Source organism: Pongo abelii, chromosome 18, assembly GCF_028885655.2.
Source record: "Pongo abelii isolate AG06213 chromosome 18, NHGRI_mPonAbe1-v2.0_pri, whole genome shotgun sequence".
In the NCBI taxonomy this organism is placed as follows: domain Eukaryota; kingdom Metazoa; phylum Chordata; class Mammalia; order Primates; family Hominidae; genus Pongo; species Pongo abelii.
In genome coordinates, this window is record NC_072003.2 from 782208 (window position 1) to 799383 (window position 17176).

General features: G+C 63.9%; 1 protein-coding gene across 1 annotated transcript; it reads right to left on the bottom strand.

Moving 5' to 3' along the window:
• Window positions 1-943: 943 nt before the first annotated feature.
• FBXL16 (F-box and leucine rich repeat protein 16) lies at window positions 944-14433 on the bottom strand. Its single transcript, XM_024233326.3, has 6 exons — window positions 14119-14433; window positions 5373-6019; window positions 3911-4419; window positions 3485-3569; window positions 3127-3190; window positions 944-2866 (listed from the first exon to the last, which is right to left on the bottom strand). Exons 2-6 carry the CDS (start codon window positions 6003-6005, stop codon window positions 2718-2720), a joined length of 1440 nt encoding a protein of 479 aa, XP_024089094.1. The 5' UTR covers window positions 6006-6019; window positions 14119-14433; the 3' UTR covers window positions 944-2717.
• Window positions 14434-17176: the final 2743 nt, after the last annotated feature.

Here is a 17176-nt window from a genome sequence, read left to right on the forward strand (position 1 = left end):
GGAGTGCAATGGTGTGATCTTGGCTCACTGCAACCTCCGCCTCCCGGGTTCAAGAGATTCTCCTGCCTCAGCTTCCCGAGTAGCTGGGACTACAGGCACGGACCACCATGCTGGGCGAATTTTGTATTTTTAGTAGAGATGGGTCTTTTCCATGTTGGTCAGGCTGGTCTCGAACTCCCAACCTCAGGTGATCCACCCGCCTTGGCCTCCCAAAGTGCTAGGATTACAGGTGTGAGCCACCGCACCCGGTCTCTTTAAAATTTTTTGAGACGGAGTTTTGCCCTTTCGCCCAGGTTGGAATGAGGTGGCGCAGTCTCGGCTCACAGCAACCACCCCCTAGGTTCAAACGATTCAGCCTCAGCCTCCATAAGTAGCTGGAATTACAGGCAACCACCACCATACTCTATTAACTTTTTTGTATTTTTAGTAGAGACAGGGTTTCACCATGTTGGTCAGGCTGGTCTTGAACTCCTGACCTCAGGTGATCCACCCGCCTTGGCCTCCCAAAGTGTTAGGATTACAGGTGCGAGCCACTGTGCCCAGCCTCAGTTGCCTTTTTCGACCTTTCTCCCCTAGATGAGCCATTGTCTGCTGTTGGTGCAGTTTGTAATCTTTTGCAACATCGTTGTCCCTGCCTGTTACTGTGCATAGAACAGGGCTCATTTCTGCCTCTCTGGAAGGTGGGCTAGTCTAGAAATGTTGGAGGGAATATTAGGTGTAGTGACTTTAGTGTTGTCTCTCCCTTTAAGGAATGCGAGGTCCTCTGCCTTCGTGTAGTCACTGCTGTTTCCATTCTACCATGTGAGCATCCAGCCGCTGCCCCTGCGTTGCAAGAAAGTATAAATCTGATAAGAGGCACAGGAGAATCCCGAGACCTGGGATGCGCAGGGCAGATATGCCCGCCTACACTGTTGTCTGGGGACCTAAAAACAACTCAGACACATGTTTTTACAACTTTTTTAATATATATTTTTATAAACAGGTCACGTGATAAAATAGCACAAGAAACACTTACCAAATATAAGGTTATATCTTCCGCATATACAGGAGAATGAGGTCGTTATGTACAATAAGAAAATGATTTTAGGGGTTGGTTGGTTTTGTTTTCCTCTCTCCCCTTAATTTTTCCTCCTACAGTCGTTGGAAATATCACAGGTTCAGTTGCATTAATACTTTGGGCAAATGGACAGCTGCCCCTCCCCACTAGGGGTTGTGGGGAGGAGGGGGCTGGAGAAACTGGCTCCTGACCATTCAGCCCTGGAGCTTCCTGGGGCTGGCACTCCAGGGACAGGAAAATCTTTGGGCTGTTGATCTGTTTCTGATTCAACAGCATCTCTCTCTCTCTTTCTCTCTCTCTCTCTCACTCTCTTTCTCTTTCACTCTCTGGCTCTCTGGAAACTGGTTACTCTCTTCCAACCAGATAGGGAGTGTCCCAAGATTGGGTGTGGGCGCGGTATCTCCTGGGGCTCAAGGTTGGGATGGGAAGGGGTCCCAGCCCCCTCCTCAGCAACAGCTGAGATTTGCCAGCATCCCCCAGGACTTCCAAATGTCTCGGGCCGACGGAGCACGGTCAGAGCCGATTTGGGCAGGCAGAAGTTTGGGAAGCTGGGGAGGGGTGAAGTGGGGGGGGGTTAGAAAGGAGCCCTCCCTCCTCGGGGTGTCTAGGGTGTGCTGGCCACTGGAAGATTGGAGTCGCTGACCCAGTGCTGACCCTGACCCTTGGCTGGGTCCACTCTGCAGACTCCACCTGAGGAGACCCGCCCAGGGTGAAGCTCGGTGCCCAGGCCTGAACTGAGCCCGGCCGGGTGCAAGGGCTGAGGTGTGAGATCGGCCCAGGCCTCTTCCCAGGCCTGAGGGTGGCTACAGCTCGGGGCTTGCAAGGGGCCTGCGCCACCCCTGGGTTGAGGCCGACCAGAGTCAGCTGGGATCATGTTAATGACTCCAAGTGATCGCCAGCCCTTCTGCCCTCTCCCTGCCCAGTTCTGTCTCAGCCTGGCCAGGGACCAAGGCCGGGTTTTGGGGCGGACAGGGGACTGCCCCACACAGCGGCAAGGAGGAGGAGAGACCGCGTGGGTCAGGCTGGATGGGTGAGGAGGTGCGGGGGTGGGGGCTTGGGCTCTCGGCGGCGGGCCATGGCTTTGGCGGTGGCCTGTTTCCCCTGACACCCCTCGGAGGGCTCCAGGTATGGTGCGGTGGAAGAATGCAGGAAGCCCGTGGGGCTCTTCTGGGCCCGTGTCCTGGGGGACCCAGCCCCCTCAATCCCACTGGGCCCTGCCCGGGATGGGGGGACAGTGGGAAGACAGAGCGGGTGTGGCGGGGAAGGCGGTAAGGGCACAGTCTGGAGAGCTCAAAGCGCCCCCCAAAGACCGAGCCCCGCCCCCCAAGCGGGAGGGCGAGCGAGTGATGGCGGCGGCTGTGGCTGTGGCGTGGCGGAGGGCGGCGTGCAGTGCGGGCACGAGGGGCATGCACAAAGTCCCCGAGTGTGCGTGCGTGCGTGGGGCGGGCCCACCCGCCGCCCCCCTGCCCGGGGCGGGGCTGGGAGGGCGGAGGGACCGAAGGTCGGGGAGGGGCTTTCCCTCGGCTCGCCCCGCCTCCCGCGCTGGGCCGGGGGCGCGGGGGCTTCCCCGAGCGCAAGGCGGGAAGAGGGGGCTCGGCGGCGCCCCGCGCCCCCGCCCAGGTCATGGCCGGGTTCCCGCGACCGGGGCGGGGGCCCCGCGCTACTCAATGACGAGGCAGCGGGGCAGGTGCTGCGAGAAGTACTTGAAGAGCTCGGGGGTGGCCCCGGGGCAGTTGGTCAGCTCCAGCTCCTCCAGCTCCTGCAGCTGCACCAGGCCCGACAGCCCGGTGGTGGTGAGCAGCGGGCAGCCTGCGGCGGGGTCAGAGGGCGGCTCAGTGCACGTGGCCCAGGGCTCGGGCGGGGACGGCGGGGTCAGAGGGCGGCTCAGTGCGCGCGGCCCAGGGCTCGGGCGGGGACGGCGGGGCCGCGTCTCCCTCCTCCGCCGCCTCGGACCCGGCACTGTGTTCGCGCCGGGTGTGAGTTTGCACAAGGACCGGGCAGGTTGGGCGGGTGGACTAAGTGGGGGTGGGTGGTCACTGCCAGCGTCAGAGCAGAAACGGGGGTCTCACCTGCCAGAGACAGGAGGCGCAAACTCCCCAGGGCCAGGAGGTGCTTCAGCCCGAAGTCTTGCACCTGTCGGGAGTGGAGGAGCGACTTAACGATTTCCGCTCGCACCGAGGCGGAGGGCACCCTGGGGTCCGTGGAGGGCTAGGCGGGTTCAACCCTGGGGTTCCTCAGTCCCCCCCGGAGCCGGGAGGCGGCTGGGAAGTGCTGGCGGGGGCCGCCGGGACCCCTGGTTTCCGCTTAGGTCGGCTGCTGGATAGGGAGGGGCCCCAGACTCTCCCAGGATCTGAGTGGGGCCGGGAGCTCTCCCCGCGCCCCCACCTCCCCGCCGATTCCCCAATCCCGGGGCGTGAGAGCCGGTACCTGGCAGCACCATCGCAGGTAGAGGCTGCGGAGGGACGACATGGTGGACAGATAGCTGAGGCCAGTGTCCGTGATGCGTACACACCTGTGGTTGCACCAGAGGGGACCCCCACCTTCAAATCACCTGGCCCCGGCCATCCCTCGTCTTCCTGGGAGCGGCCCTGGCGTGAATCCCTTCCTGCCCCACCCGGAGCAGCCGCCGGCCCCTCCTCGCTCCCACCCACCGGGAAGGACAGGGGTCCAGCCAACCCGTGCTGCGGTTCTGCCCACTCCCCAGGCGCTCTGCCTCCGAGGGCTCTGCCCGCCGCGCCACAGCCCCGGCCCCGCCGGAAGCCCCCGCCCCCAGCCCCGTGCAGCCCCGCCCCGCCCCGCACCGTGCAGCCCCGCCCGGCCCCGCCCCGCCCGGCGCGGCCCGGGGGCGCGCACCTGTCGAGCACGAGCTCCTCCAGGCGGTGCAGGTCGCAGGCCACGTACTCCAGCGCCATGTCAGTGATGCGTGGGCACCACGAGAGGTCAAGGCTGCGCAGCTTGCGCAGGTTCTCGGCCACGAGCTCCACGCCGTCGTCGGTGACCTTGGAGCAGCCCGAGAGGCTGAGCGCGGTGAGGTTGGGCAGGCTGTGCACCACGTTGACCACGCCGTGGTTGGTGATTTCCCAGCAGGAGAGCAGGCGCAGCGTGTGCGTGCTGTGGCCCTGGCGCGCCGTGAAGTAGGCCAGCGCCGTGTCCGTCACGTGGTAGGCCTGCAGGCTCAGCTCCGCCAGGTTGGGCAGCAGCTGCGAGATGGCCGCGATGGCGTCGTCGGCCACGTTGATGCAGTCACTCACGCTCAGCGAGGTGATGCGCGCGCTCAGGCTGGACCACAGCCCGGCCTCGGTGAAGTCGTTGCAGCCCGACAGCTCCAGACGCACCACGCCCTGCATCTGTTCAAGCATAACCTGCAGGCGGGCGGGCGCCGGGTCAGGATTGCAGGAGAAGGGGTGGAGCCCGCAGGGAGGAAGCAGTAGGGTGTAAACATGCAGGGAGCTGAACCCTGAAAACATTTGGCAGTGTGTGAGGAGGCGGGGCATCCAGACGAGAGCCCAGGGCCTGGCCAGGGCAGGTGCCGGGGGCGTTGGCACCAGCGTTACAATTAGACTCCAGACCCGGCTGCCAGGCGGCTCCTCTGACCTCTACTCCCGGGGGATCCTTTCCCAGCTGCCCCTCAGCTCCCCCTCGCATCCTCCCCACCCTGCATTTGTATTTATTTATTTATTTATTCATTCATTAATTCATTCAATCATTTTGAGACAGAGTCTTACTCTGTTGCCCAGGTCCCAGGCTGGAGTGCAGTGGCACGATCTCAGCTCACTGTACCCCCCGCCTCCCGGGTTCAAGCAATTCTCCTGCCTCAGTGTCCTCCCAAGTAGCTGGGATTACAGGTGCCCGCCACCAGACCTGGCTAATTTTTGCATTTTTAATAGAAACAGAGTTTCACCATGTTGACCAGGCTGGTGATGAACTCCTAACCTCAAGTGAGCGGCCTGCCTCGGCCTCCCATAGTGCTGGGATGAGAGGCTTGAGCCGCCGGGCCTGGGCGCTGCATTTAATCCACTGCCCTGCTGCTGCCATCTTGAAAATCTTGATTGTCTTTGAACAAGGGACCCACGTTTTTGCTTTGCACGAGGTCCCCCATAGTCAGTCCTTCTTTTCCCCACCCCAAAGCCACCATCCTCTCCAGCCCCCAGAGGGTTGCTGCTGCCCGCCCCTGCCCCCCAGCCCTGTCCCCCCCCCCCACCCAGCCTGGGCGCACACCCCCCCACTCCAAAGCCACCATCCTCTCCCACCTCCATAGGGTTGCTGCTGCCCGGCCCTGCCCCCCAGCCCTGTCCCCCACTAGCCTGGTGCACACCTCGAGGCCTGCGTCCGTGATGGTGGAGCGCTTGAGGCTCATGGCTTTGACACCCTTCTTGGAGAGCGCATAGTTGTCAATGAACTCACAGATGTCCAGGTCGGAGACGCCAACCAGGCAGAAGCCCTCGAAGCCTCTGGCGGCAAAGCCCTGCAGGTTTACGAACTCCTTCTCGCCACCAGGCAGCACGTTGTACAGCTCCTTGGCATGCAGCACCGGCGTGAGGCCTGCCCAGAACTTGGGCTGGTAGAGCACGCGCCGCCAGGCCTTGCACACCTGGGCCAGCACACACTTCTCGCAGGCCGAGAAATACCAGAAGAGCCCATTGAGGATCTTCTCGTCCGTGGCCAGCGGCGGCCGCTCCGCTGGGGGCCCAGGTGCCAAGGCTGAGGCCGGTCCACCTGCTGGGGGGCACGGGCCCCCGGCCAGGGCAGCCCGGGGCAGTGGAGCAGCCAGGCTGGGTGGTGGGAGGGTGGGTGGGGGTGGTGGCTGGCAGGGGCGGTTCTTGGTGGCTGGCGTGCCCTTGGTGATGCTGGCGGCACCCAGGCCGTTGGGCTGGCCCGGCAGCTTCACCAGACCGTTTCGAGGCAAGCATGGAGGCTTGGGGTCGCCGTCGATGCCCGGGCTCGACATCTTCCTGGCACGCTCTGTGGATGAGGGCCGGGAGGGGGAGTGAGTCTGTTGCTGAGTCTGCAAGGCCGGGGTTGGGGGCGGGTGCAGTGGGGCTCCTTCCCTCCCTGGGCGTCCCTATGGAGCTCCCAGAACCACCAGACAGAGACGATAGGAGTGCCTGCCTCTCCCTCCCGGACTGTGAGCAGCAACAGGAGGCCGACCATGGCCACTTGCGGCACTCACTGGGCACCTACGGTATGCACTGAGCCCAACCTTCATTGCCCATGGACACCCTCTTTTTCTTTTCTTTTTTTTTTCTTTTTGAAACAGAGTTTCTGCCGGGCGCGATGGCTCACGCCTGTAATCCCAGCACTTTGGGAGGCCGAGGCGGGCAGATCATGAGGTCAGGAGATCGAGACCATCCTGGCTAACACGGTGAAACGCCGTCTCTACTAAAAATACAAAAAGTTAGCCGGGCGTGGTGGCGGGCGCCTGTAGTCCCAGCTACTCAGGAGGCTGTAGCAGGAGAATGGCGTGAACCCGGGAGGCGGAGCTTGCAGTGAGCCGAGATCGCGCCACTGCACTCCAGCCTGGGCAACAAGAGCGAGACTCTGTCTCAAAAAAAAAAAAAAGAAACAGAGTTTCACTCTTGTTGCCTGGAATGCAGACTGGAGTACAGAGACGTGATCTCGGCTCCCTGCAACCTCTCTGCCTCCCAGGTTCAAGTGATTCTCCTCCTTCAGCCTCCCATGTAGCTGGGAATACAGGCGCCCGCCACCACTCCCAGCTAATTTTGTATTTTTAGTAGACATGCGGTTTCTCCAAGTTGGTCAGGCTGGTCTCAAACTCCTGACCTCAAGTGACTCACCCGCCTCAGCCTCCCAAAGTCCTGGGATTACGGGCATGAGCCACTGCACCTGACCGGACACCTTTTTGTCTGCCCAGTGAGGCCAAGAAACGCCGGCACTTTTTGGCACTTAGGTACCATGATGCCCATTTTACAGAGAAGAAAATGGAGGTGGACCTGGTGAGGCCAGGACTGCTCTCTTGACCTCTTCTGCTGTGCTGTCCACTGTAGGTACCCACCAGGTCCATCCCTCTGGGCAGGCCAGGGGAACTGAAGGGAAGGGTCTGGGGTGGCCTCTGGCCCCTCCCCTGCAGGGTGACTGCACAGTGCTGAGGAGGGGCTCTGGTGCTGGCTCTGCAGCCACCCTCCACATGCACAGGAGCTTCCCTGGCTCAGAATCTACCCAAGGGGCTGGGTGCAGTGGCTGATGCCTGTAATCCTAGCACTTTGGGAGGCTGAGGCGGGTGGATTACAAGGTCAGGGGTTTGAGACCAGCCTGGCCAACATGGTGAAACCCCGTCTCTACTAAAAATATAAAAATTAGCCGGGCTTGGTGGCAGGCTCCTGTAATCCCAGCTACTTGGGAGGCTGATGCAGGAGAATCACTTGAATCCAGGAGGCGGAGGTTGCAGCGAGCCAAGATCACACCACTGCACTCCAGCCTGGGAACAGAGTGAAACTTTGTCTCAAAAAAAAAAAAAAAAAGAAAAAGAAAAAAGAATCCACGCAAAGAAAGGGCAGGCATCTTCCCAGGGTGTGCCGTGGTGCCAGCATGGTTAGCCCTGGACACAAGCTGTCGCTTTAATCTTCTGCCCAATGAGAACGATGCTATGATAACTGTACCCACTGCACAGAGGAGGAAACTGAGGCCAAGGCTGGGCAAACTGCCTGCCCGAGGTCATGGCCAGATAAGTGGTGAAGCCAAAGTTCGGGCAGAGCTGGCTGAGGAAGGCCATGTGGAGGTTATCTTCAGGCCAGCGACATCCATGCACAGGGTGGGGTGGGACCAGTCCCGGGCACCCTCCTCAGGCCTCCAGTCTGTGAGTGGGTGGCAGGGGGCACTGGGCACAGCCACCGAAAGGAGGAGAGGTGGGACTCTCACTGTGCCACCATCTGCTCCGCAGTTCGGATCTCCTGCCGCCCCCACCCCAACATCCGCGGAGGAGGTAGAGCCCCTGGGGTCACACGCCCTGGACTTGAAATGGGCCCCACCCTGGCTCTGTGGTCTTGGCAAGCCACTTCCCTTCTCTGAGCCTCAATTTCCTCACCTTGAAGCCTGGGGAGGTGATGGTACCTGCTCCCTTGGGGCATTGCAAAGTGAATGAGCTCAGTGCGTGGCTCATAGCAAGGGCTGGGAGAGTGACGTCTGAGCCCCACGGCCACACTCCAGGGCAAAGCAAGATGCATCCTCCCCGGTCTTAGGTGACTCCAGGACTAAGCCTGGAGCCTCATGCAGGTCCTGCCTTTCTGCCCCAAAATCTCAGAGGAAGGGCCAAAGCCACTCCCAGCCCACACTGCCCCCTCCTGCCACGGCCTCACTGGGAGGTCTCTTGGAGCCACCAAGGGGATGTCTGAGAGTCTGCCACGAAGATTCCCAGGCTTGGGGTGGGCCCTGGAATATGCAGACTCTCAGGAAGAGGATGGCTCACATCTTTTTGGCTGAGTGTCCCTTCTGGGGCTACAGGGCCTGGTCCGCTCCACCGCAGGGAGTGGCGGGGTCTTGGACGGCACTGCAACCCCAAGGCCCGCAGCCCATTCCCCATAATCTGCTCAGGGTGGAGGGGAGGCAGGGAGGCAGTGGGAGGTCCTGCTCTGCTCTTCCCAGCACCAGGCCCCCACATTGGCTTCCAAGCCCCAGACAGGGCCAGCCTTGCCACCGGTCCACATCTGGGGAGGGGGTGTAGACCGGGGCCGGGACCAGGGGTCTCACCAGAACAGGTGGCCCTCGTGGCTGAGAACCCAGCTTAGGGTTTAAAGTCCTTCCTGCCCTAATGGCAGGAGCCCCAGCTCCACCCTCTGTACCATCTCCCCCTCCCCAAAGTGTCATTCGGGTCCTGGAAGGTGGGGCCGGGCCCTCCACAGAGGAGGCACCCACAGCCGGTGACCCCCATCATGTGCCCATGATCAGAAGGCGAGGCCTCCTGGAGGCTGACATCACAACGTTTGCAAGGGCCGGCTGGGGTCGGCACATGTTCCGACCTCACGGCCGCCCTTAGGGGTGGAGGGGTCGCTATCTCAGGTTTCAGGGAACGAACACGAGGCTCTGAGGAGTGAATTTGCACCAGGTGTCCAGGGAGGCCTGGCGCGGGGCTGCCTCGGTTCCCTCCCAGAGCCGGGGAGAGGGGATATCGCAGGATGCCGGCGCCCGAGGGGGCAGCACGAGGCCCACGGCCGCCCCGGTCTAAATATCCTCCGTGCCCCTAGAGCGGGGACCCTCGCCCCCCAGACCGGGAAGCGCCGCCTTCACCGCCGGGGACGCCTGGGCCTCCGCAGACCCCGCCGGCCGCGCGCCACCCGCGCCAGCACCATGGACAGCGGCCGCCCCAGCCGCGCGCTCAGGGCCAGGCCTGGGCTGGCTCCACCGCGGACAGTAGCGGGGTCGGGGCAGCCCCGCAATCCCAAATCCCGGCCACCCCCGCTCAGCAGGGAGGGGCCCCGGGGGCGAAGAGTGAGGGAGAAGCCGGGAAGGATCCGGAGGGGGCGGCGGGGGCGGCGCCAGGGGAGGAATAATCCCGGAGCAGGGCCGATTTAGGTTGAAAACGCTCCCAGTCATGGGCCCGCACGTGGAGCGCCGGGGCTGGGGGAGGCATTCGCAGTGCTCCTTTCCCGCCCCGCTCGGGAGCTCACGTTTGCCGGCGCCCACAGTCCCGTCCCCACCTCCAGGCCTCAGGGTCGAGATGGAGAAATCAAGCCGCACTTTGAGAGCCCACAGGAGGGAGGGGACAGGCTGAGGAGCGGCCGTCCGGGTATGGGTCCGGGCCTGGCTTCCCTCATCCGCACCCGCAGCGCTGCCAGAAGGCGCTGCTCTGCCTGTGGTCAGCCCTCGACCCGTGTGCCTGGTGGGAGCTGCATCCCCGCACAGGCAGCCCCACTGCTCCCCAATCTCGCGTCCACGTTCCTGCCGGCCCCCGCTGCTCCTCACACTCCCGGCTTGACTGACTCAGCCCGAGAATCCCCCACCCCGTAGCTCAAAAATGCAAACAGCCACACACTTTGACCCAGGCACGGGCGCTGTGGGAGAAAGCTGAGCTCAAGTGGAGACTGGGGTCTTTCTGCCTGTTAAGCGAGAAGTCCCTGGGGGCTCAGACAAGGGCCCCTCTGCTTGGCCCTGGGCCCGGCCCCACCCACCCAGCCAGACGGTCACCAAGGAGCCGGTTCCCATGGCTCACAGAGCCCCCTTTCCTGCTTGGTGACTGTGAGAGCCCTCGTTCCGCACAGAGGGGGTCGGGCAACCTGCGTGGGCTGCTAGGGACTGCCTCTCCCTTTAGGGACAAGCAGCCCGGGTGCTAATATGGGGAAGAGGCTTGTTAAAAAGGTGGCCATGTCTGCACCATGCTCAGCCTCAGCCCCTGTGGTGCTGGCTCAGCTCGAAGTGGAATTCTGTCGAGGCTCCGGGGCTCACCCCAGGGGAAAGAGAGAGAGGTGGCCCCACCTCAGCTGTCTTGTCCTCAGCAGCCTGAGCCTGGCTTGGGAGCTGCTGGGGAGAGGTGGCCGTGCCCTCTGTGTCCTCCCCAGGGGACGCAGTGTGAAGCGTGTGGCCAGAGTGAGCCTAGGGAGCACGGTGAGCCTGAGTGCTCCTGGGGGCCCCCACATGTACATGTACAGCATCCAGGCTGACCATTCCCAGACGGCCATGCAGGGGCCCCACAAGAGCTGCCTCTTCTGCGAATCAAGTCACTGAGCCCAGAGACTTTAGCTCCTGCCCCTTCCCAGCCCTGATGCCACAGCCCAGCCACGCCATTCCTCCTCCCCTGCTCCTCTGCCTGGACACACGCCGTTCCCCCTGCTTGCCTGGCAGGGTTTCCCTGCCTCAGCCCTGCAAGCTCTTCTCCTCCATCCCTCAGCTCCTGGCGCGAGGTGGCCCCTGCCTCCTGCTCCAGGACCCCCAGCTCTTGAGAAAGCGTCTCCAGGGTCTTGCAATCACACGGGTTATCATCACTGTCCACCTGGTGTCTCTCCTCCTGGCCTGTGGACTCTTGAGGACAGGCAGCACCAACATGCATGGCCTCTACATGTCCACAGAATGAATGAATTAGGGAACGAATGAATGAATGCGGAATGCGGCCCCGCTAGCTCAGTCATGCAGAAAGTGGTGCAGCTGCCAAGGACCCCGTAGGGCTGATGGAGGATTGGTCAGATTTAGGAAGAGGCCAGTCAGCGGGGAAGGCATACCTCAGGAAATTAATCCGGATCGTGCCATGACCGGTGTCCGCGGGGAGAGTGGCCTCTGGGGTTGGGACTAGGTTGGTACCTGAGTCACTGAGAGGGCTCCCAGGACCCCAGGGCTGGGTGGGCCTTGGAATACACAGAGCCTTCAGATGAGGAGGGCCCATCTCCTTTTCAGCTGGCTCCCTCTTTAGGAGCTGCGGGGCTGAGGAAGTGGCTGCCCGTCCTCCACCATCTGGCCTGAGCCAAGAGAGGAAAGGGGGTCCTCCTGCCCCGCTCTCCCTGGCACCACACGCACCCCTCTGACCGGCCAGAGTCCTTCCTTCACACACTGCCTAACCAGGAGTGGGGAAGCAGAGCTTGCAGAGGGATTTTCCAGAAGTTACATAGGGCTCGGATTGGCTCCAAGAGCCCCGGTGCTGGCTGATTCCCTCTACCTGGGTCCTGGCCAGGTGTACCTCACAGGGTCCTCGCTCTGCCCTATTCTGCCTCGTGGGGTCTCGATGCCTTCCTGCTGGGCCCTGGGCTGGTGGTCTCTCCAAGTACTGCCCTCATCCTGCAGGGTCCCTGCCACAGCGCTGCATTCCTTGCAGAGGCTGCACACTGCATGCCCACCCCTGGGACATCCTTCTTTTGGACGCATGCTTGGGAAACCTCCTCACCCCTCAGTGCTCCCAGTTTGAAGGTCTCTTCCCCATCTCTGGTGCCCCCATCTCTGTCAGCATCAGACTGGGGCACAGCCTAACCAACCACTCAGCCCTCATAGAACCTGAGGGACCATTGAGCCCTGCCTGCGGAGGGCCTTAGAGCTGGGCAGGGCCCTGGTGACCAGAGAAACGCACATCGGGCTCCATCTGCAGTGACAGCCCCAGAGCCCGGGTGACAGCTGGGGTGGCTGGGGATTGGGGACAGGGTGCAGGCTGACACATTCCGTGGCAGCCCCGTGACGCAGGCACACCCGTGTCCCTGCCACTTGGCACGTGGCACAGCGGCAGAGCTCCTCTCCCGCCCCCAGTTTGAGATGCCTCTGGGGGTGCACCAGGGGCTCTGAGGAGGGGCACCATGGCCCAGCAGGCACGTGGCCTCAAGAGAAACCCGTGTTGCTGCCCCAGCAGACTGAGGGCCCATGGTCAAGCCCAGGGCAGCTCAGCCTTGCAAGCTGGACACCCTGGGGAGTGGGTGCCGGGATCCAGGCCTCATCTCAGTCCCTGCTTGGAAGAGCATGAGCACTCTCAGAGGCGAGGCCTGGGCCCCTAGTGCCTACTGCTCCAGGCAGCTGCCGCAAACCATCACCCCTCTTTCCTGCCTAGTGAAGGAATGAGGCCTGAACCCACACACTGCAGCCAGTTTGGCTGTTGGCTCCTCCTGCACGACTGGTGGGGAAGGCTCAGGTTACCTGCTCACCCACAGAGCTCCTTTCACTGCCACCCCAGTCATGGGAGGCACAGCAGTGGGTGCCCACATGCAAGGAGATGGGGTCTTTGGGTGGCTGAACAGTGCCACCTGGGTGGGAGATCCCTAACTCTCGGCAACACAGGGCTTCCTGGGTCCACGTCCAGCTGGTTCAAGGGCCCCGTCCCTCCCACACACAAAGCCGTTTGTGTCCTTCTCATCAGTGGGAAGTAGGACTCGTTCAGCCGCCCCGGAAGTGGGTGTGAGCTGGAGGCGGTGAGTCTGTGGATGGAGGGGCTGAACTCAAGGCTCTGGCCCCAGATGAGGGGCAGTTGGGGTGGCAGGGGGCAGGGAGTGGGGCAAGTGAGCCCTAGGGTCCCACCACACAGCCGTGTTTGCAGCTGGGCCTTGAATTTCCCTCCCCTCCAGGCGGCTCCAGGTCCAGCCCTGTGTCCACCTCTGGCCAGGCCAGCCAGGTTCCACTAGGCCTCTGCCCTGGCCCGGGAGACAGAAAACCCCTCAGTCTCCTGGCCTCACCCAGACCTTCTGCTCCAAGGCTGCTGTCCAGCACCCCGCCGAGGGGGTGGGCTGGGAGAGGGCCCTGTGTCCAGGGAGGCCTGAGCTGCCCCTGGCCATTGGGCCCTCGGATGCACGGGTGTGGGGGAAGGGTCTGAAGGAAGAGGCAGGTGAGGTGGCCTCCGCCATCTGCTCCTCCTGCGGAGGGCAGGCTGCCCGAACAGAGCCTGGAGCCTGGGAAGGGCCTGGAGTGGCCGCTGGGCCGTGAGTTCCTGAGGCTGCCACCGCAGCCCTCTCTCCTTCTGAGGTGAGGGGTGGGAAACGCTCTCCACCCACCTAATCCCCAGGAGGACATGGGACCCCTCCCGGGCAGGTCTGAAGGTGCCGTTTCCCTTCTGAAGCCCTCCAACCTTGGCCAAGGCCAAGAGCCTTAGAGCTGGGCAGGGCCTTAGAGCTGGGAGGTCCCGCCTCCAGAACCAGGAAGGTGCCAGCCTCCCCCCATCCTCCTCCTCCCGCGGGCGGTAGCTCAGCGCAGGCCCCGGGTCCAGAAGCCGCCCCCCTGGGGAGGGCCGCCCCTCAGGCCGCACATCCACGCGACCCCCGTGCAGTTTAACGGTCTCTGGCCTGTCACTTAGGTCCGGGGGCGCCCTCTGAGCCCACCAGGCGCCCGGGGTGGAGGCCGGGGGCCTACAATTCCTCCTTTCGGCGTCCCAGGTGGCACGGACCCTCAGCCCCGGCCGAGTGGCCAGTGGGGAGCGGCCCTCTTCCAGGCCAGGGGCCGGCGCGCGGGGCTGCGGGAAGGCCAGGCAGGGACCCGGACCCAGGCCCAGCGGCCGCGGGGGAGGTGGGGAAGGGGCTGCCGTTACGTAAGCCCTTCCCGGGCGGCGGCGGCGCGGCCCCCACCCCCACCCCGCCCCCTCCTCATTGTGGCCGCCGCGGAGGTGCGGCCTGGCCCCCTCCCGGCCCCGCAGCCCGGCCGCACGCGCACCTTACCTCGGCCCGGGCTCCTGGCTCATGCCACGCTGTCCGCCGGGTGACGTCCCGTCATGGGGAGCCCGGCATGGGCGTCGGTGCGCGGGGGCCGCCGGGGTGCTGGACTGGCCGGCAGGGCCCGGCCGCGCCCTGCGCCCCGCGTCCCGTCCTGGCCGGGCCCCCTCGGCAGCGCACGGAGAGGAGCTCCCCGGTGGGAGAGGATCGGCCGCCCCAAGCCTCCCACCGGGGAGGCTGAGGCTGTGCCCAGATAAATAAGGCCGCTTTGCAGGGAACCAGGCGGGCGCCTCCTCCTCCCCTCGCCCTCCCCGCGCTCCTCCGCGGCCGCCGCCGGCGCCGCGCGCGCCCCCCGCCCGGCCCCAAACGCCGCGCCCTCGCGCGCTCCCGGCGTGGGGAGCCAATCCGGGTTCGCGAGCTCGGGCGGGGGCGCCGAGAATGCCGAGCCCCGCCCCCGCCCCGCCCCGGTCCCCGCGCGCGGCGCGCTCCCGGCACGGCGTCCACGAGTACGCGCCAGGCCCGGCACGCGCCCCCGCCCCGCTCGCCGCGGGCACCCGCACAATAACAAACCCCGGCGCGCGGCGGGCGGGGAGGGCGCGGGAGGCAGAAGGGAGGGCGAGGGGAGGCGGGAGAGCAGGCGCCGGCGGGTGGCCCAGGGGTCCGGGGTCCTATGGGGACCGGGGCGGCACCGCGCGTCCCGGCCCTTGGCCACCACCTGCGGAGGCGAGGAAGGCGACACCCGGTCCAGAGGAGACAGGGTGGTCAGACCCCCGTCTCTGGACCCTCCCGCCCAGCCCGCGGCAAGGGCCCTTCACAGCCCTCACACCCCCCGCGCACCTGCTGCGTGCCCGGCCGGAAGCCCCTCATTGGAGACCCTAGCACACCCGCAGAGCGCGAAAACAAGTGACTGCACGGATCAGTTCAGATAGTGACAGTGAAAGCACCCGGGGGCTTGCGGTGGTGACTTCTGGCGGGGGCGTCCTGAGGGTGCCTTACTGGAGCTGAGACCCCCCACGGTGCGAGGGAGGGATGGCTCGGGAATGGGGGTGCAAAGATCCGAGGAGCCTGGCAAGTTCCCTCGGGAATAAACTGGAGGCTGGAGGCGGCGGCTGCTGCAGCCCGGGGCAGGGGTGGGGCGTGCTAGGTTAGGTGGAGGACTCGGTGGGGACCGCTGGAGACCCCAGACGCCCCAGCAGGCTCAGGGCAGGAGAATGGAGGCCAATGGCGCCCTATCCTGGGGTCTCCTGGGAGCAGGGTCGGGGGAGGGAGCAGGTGTGGGGAGAGCAGAGGGGGTCTTTGCACCGGGAAAGAGCTACAGGGCTGAATGGGGCTCCTGAGATTATCTGAATAGGAGTGAAACCGGCTGCTGTTCCCAGCGTCCTGATGGGAAGCCTGGCCGGAGGGGCCGGTGTGAGGCCTGGGATCAGCGGGAAGGAGGGTCAGACTGACGGCATCCTGGCTGGGTCCCGGGGTGGGGGTGGTTCTGTGCTTGCTGGGGGTCGCCACTGGGTCTACCTGGGGTGAGCGCAGCAGCTCTTCTGCGGAACCTGGGTACTGACCAAAGAAGGTGCCTGGAGTGGGGCAGACAGAACGAGCCCCGTGAAAACAGTTGGGGCAACAGGGGAGCGGCCGTCCAACCTATCCCGGCGTCTCCAGTGCGTGGTCTGGCAGACTGGCCCTCCGGCAGCAGCTTCCACCCCACTGCGAGCAGGCGTGGACCGCTCCCAGTAGGAGGGTTTCACCTCGTGCCTGGGGCTCTCACCACAGCAGGTGCCAGGGCCTCAGGCAAAGAACAAGCTGTGCTTGTGTTGAGTCCCAGCTGGGGCTGGAGCCGGACACACCCCAAGCGCACAGGGCGGGCCGGACACACCCCAAGAGCACAGGGCGGGCTGGACACACCCCAAATGCATAGGGTGAGCGTGGGAGTCAGGCATTTGGGTCATGCAACCCTGGCGAGGCCCAAGAAGCTAGCCCTGCCTGTGGGGAATCTGAGCAGGGAAGAGTGTGTGGCAGATCATCACAGAAAGGCCAACTGTGCTCCTCCAAAGTTGTGACCCACCTACCCTCTACCTCTGTCACCAGCTGTGACCCACCTACCCTCCACCTCTGTCACCAGCTGTGACCCACCTACCCTCCACCTCTGTCACCAGCTGTGACCCACCTACCCTCCACCTCTGTCACCAGCTGTGACCCACCTACCCTCCACCTCTGTCACCAGCTGTGACCCACCTACCCTCCACCTCTGTCACCAGCTGTGACCCACCTACCCTCCACCTCTGTCACCCCACCTGTGCCAGGCAACTTTTTGCCATACAGACATGGTCCTGTTCTTCCCAGGGCCCTGTCCATTCTTTGCTGAAGTCTGCACAGCCCTGAGTGCCTGGCACGGCTGGCCCACAGCGTCGCTGTATACCTGGCCCCTTGAGGATGAAGCTTCAGCCACACTGGCCTTCCTCTGGGGCCAGGAGAGTGCCCCATCCCTAACCTGGAGCACCCCTCCCTTCACCTGGAGCACCCCTCACGTGGAGCACCCCTCCTTTCACCTGGAGCTCCCCTGTAGCACCCCTCCCCTGGAGCACCCCTTCCTGGAGCATTTCTTCATGTGGAGCACCCCTCCCTTAGAGCACCCCTCGCCTGGAGCACTCCTCTCCTGGCCCCTTGCCGGGAGCACTCCCTTGCCACCTGTACCTGGGTGACTACTTGCCTTTCAGACCTTGGCTAATGTATTCTCCCCTTGGTGCCCTCCCTCAGGTGGACAGGGCCACAGACCCGTGTCCTCACCTCCCCAGCACCAAGGACCTTCTTTTCTCAGCCTGTGTCTGCCTGGTGTCTGATGGTGCATTTGATGAGCTATTGGCTGACTGTGCCTGCTGAGGGCCAGGGTGGGGTCTTCTTCCCCACCACCCTGTCCCTGGGCACTGAGCCTCCAGCTCAGTACGTCACAGGTGCATGGCAAATTTGGCGAATGAGGGAGAGAGCGATGCGTCAGCAGCATGAAAGGTGACTGGCACCAGCAGTTTGGATCACCTCCTGTGGTGGGAGGCCCTTGTAGAGGATACCTTTG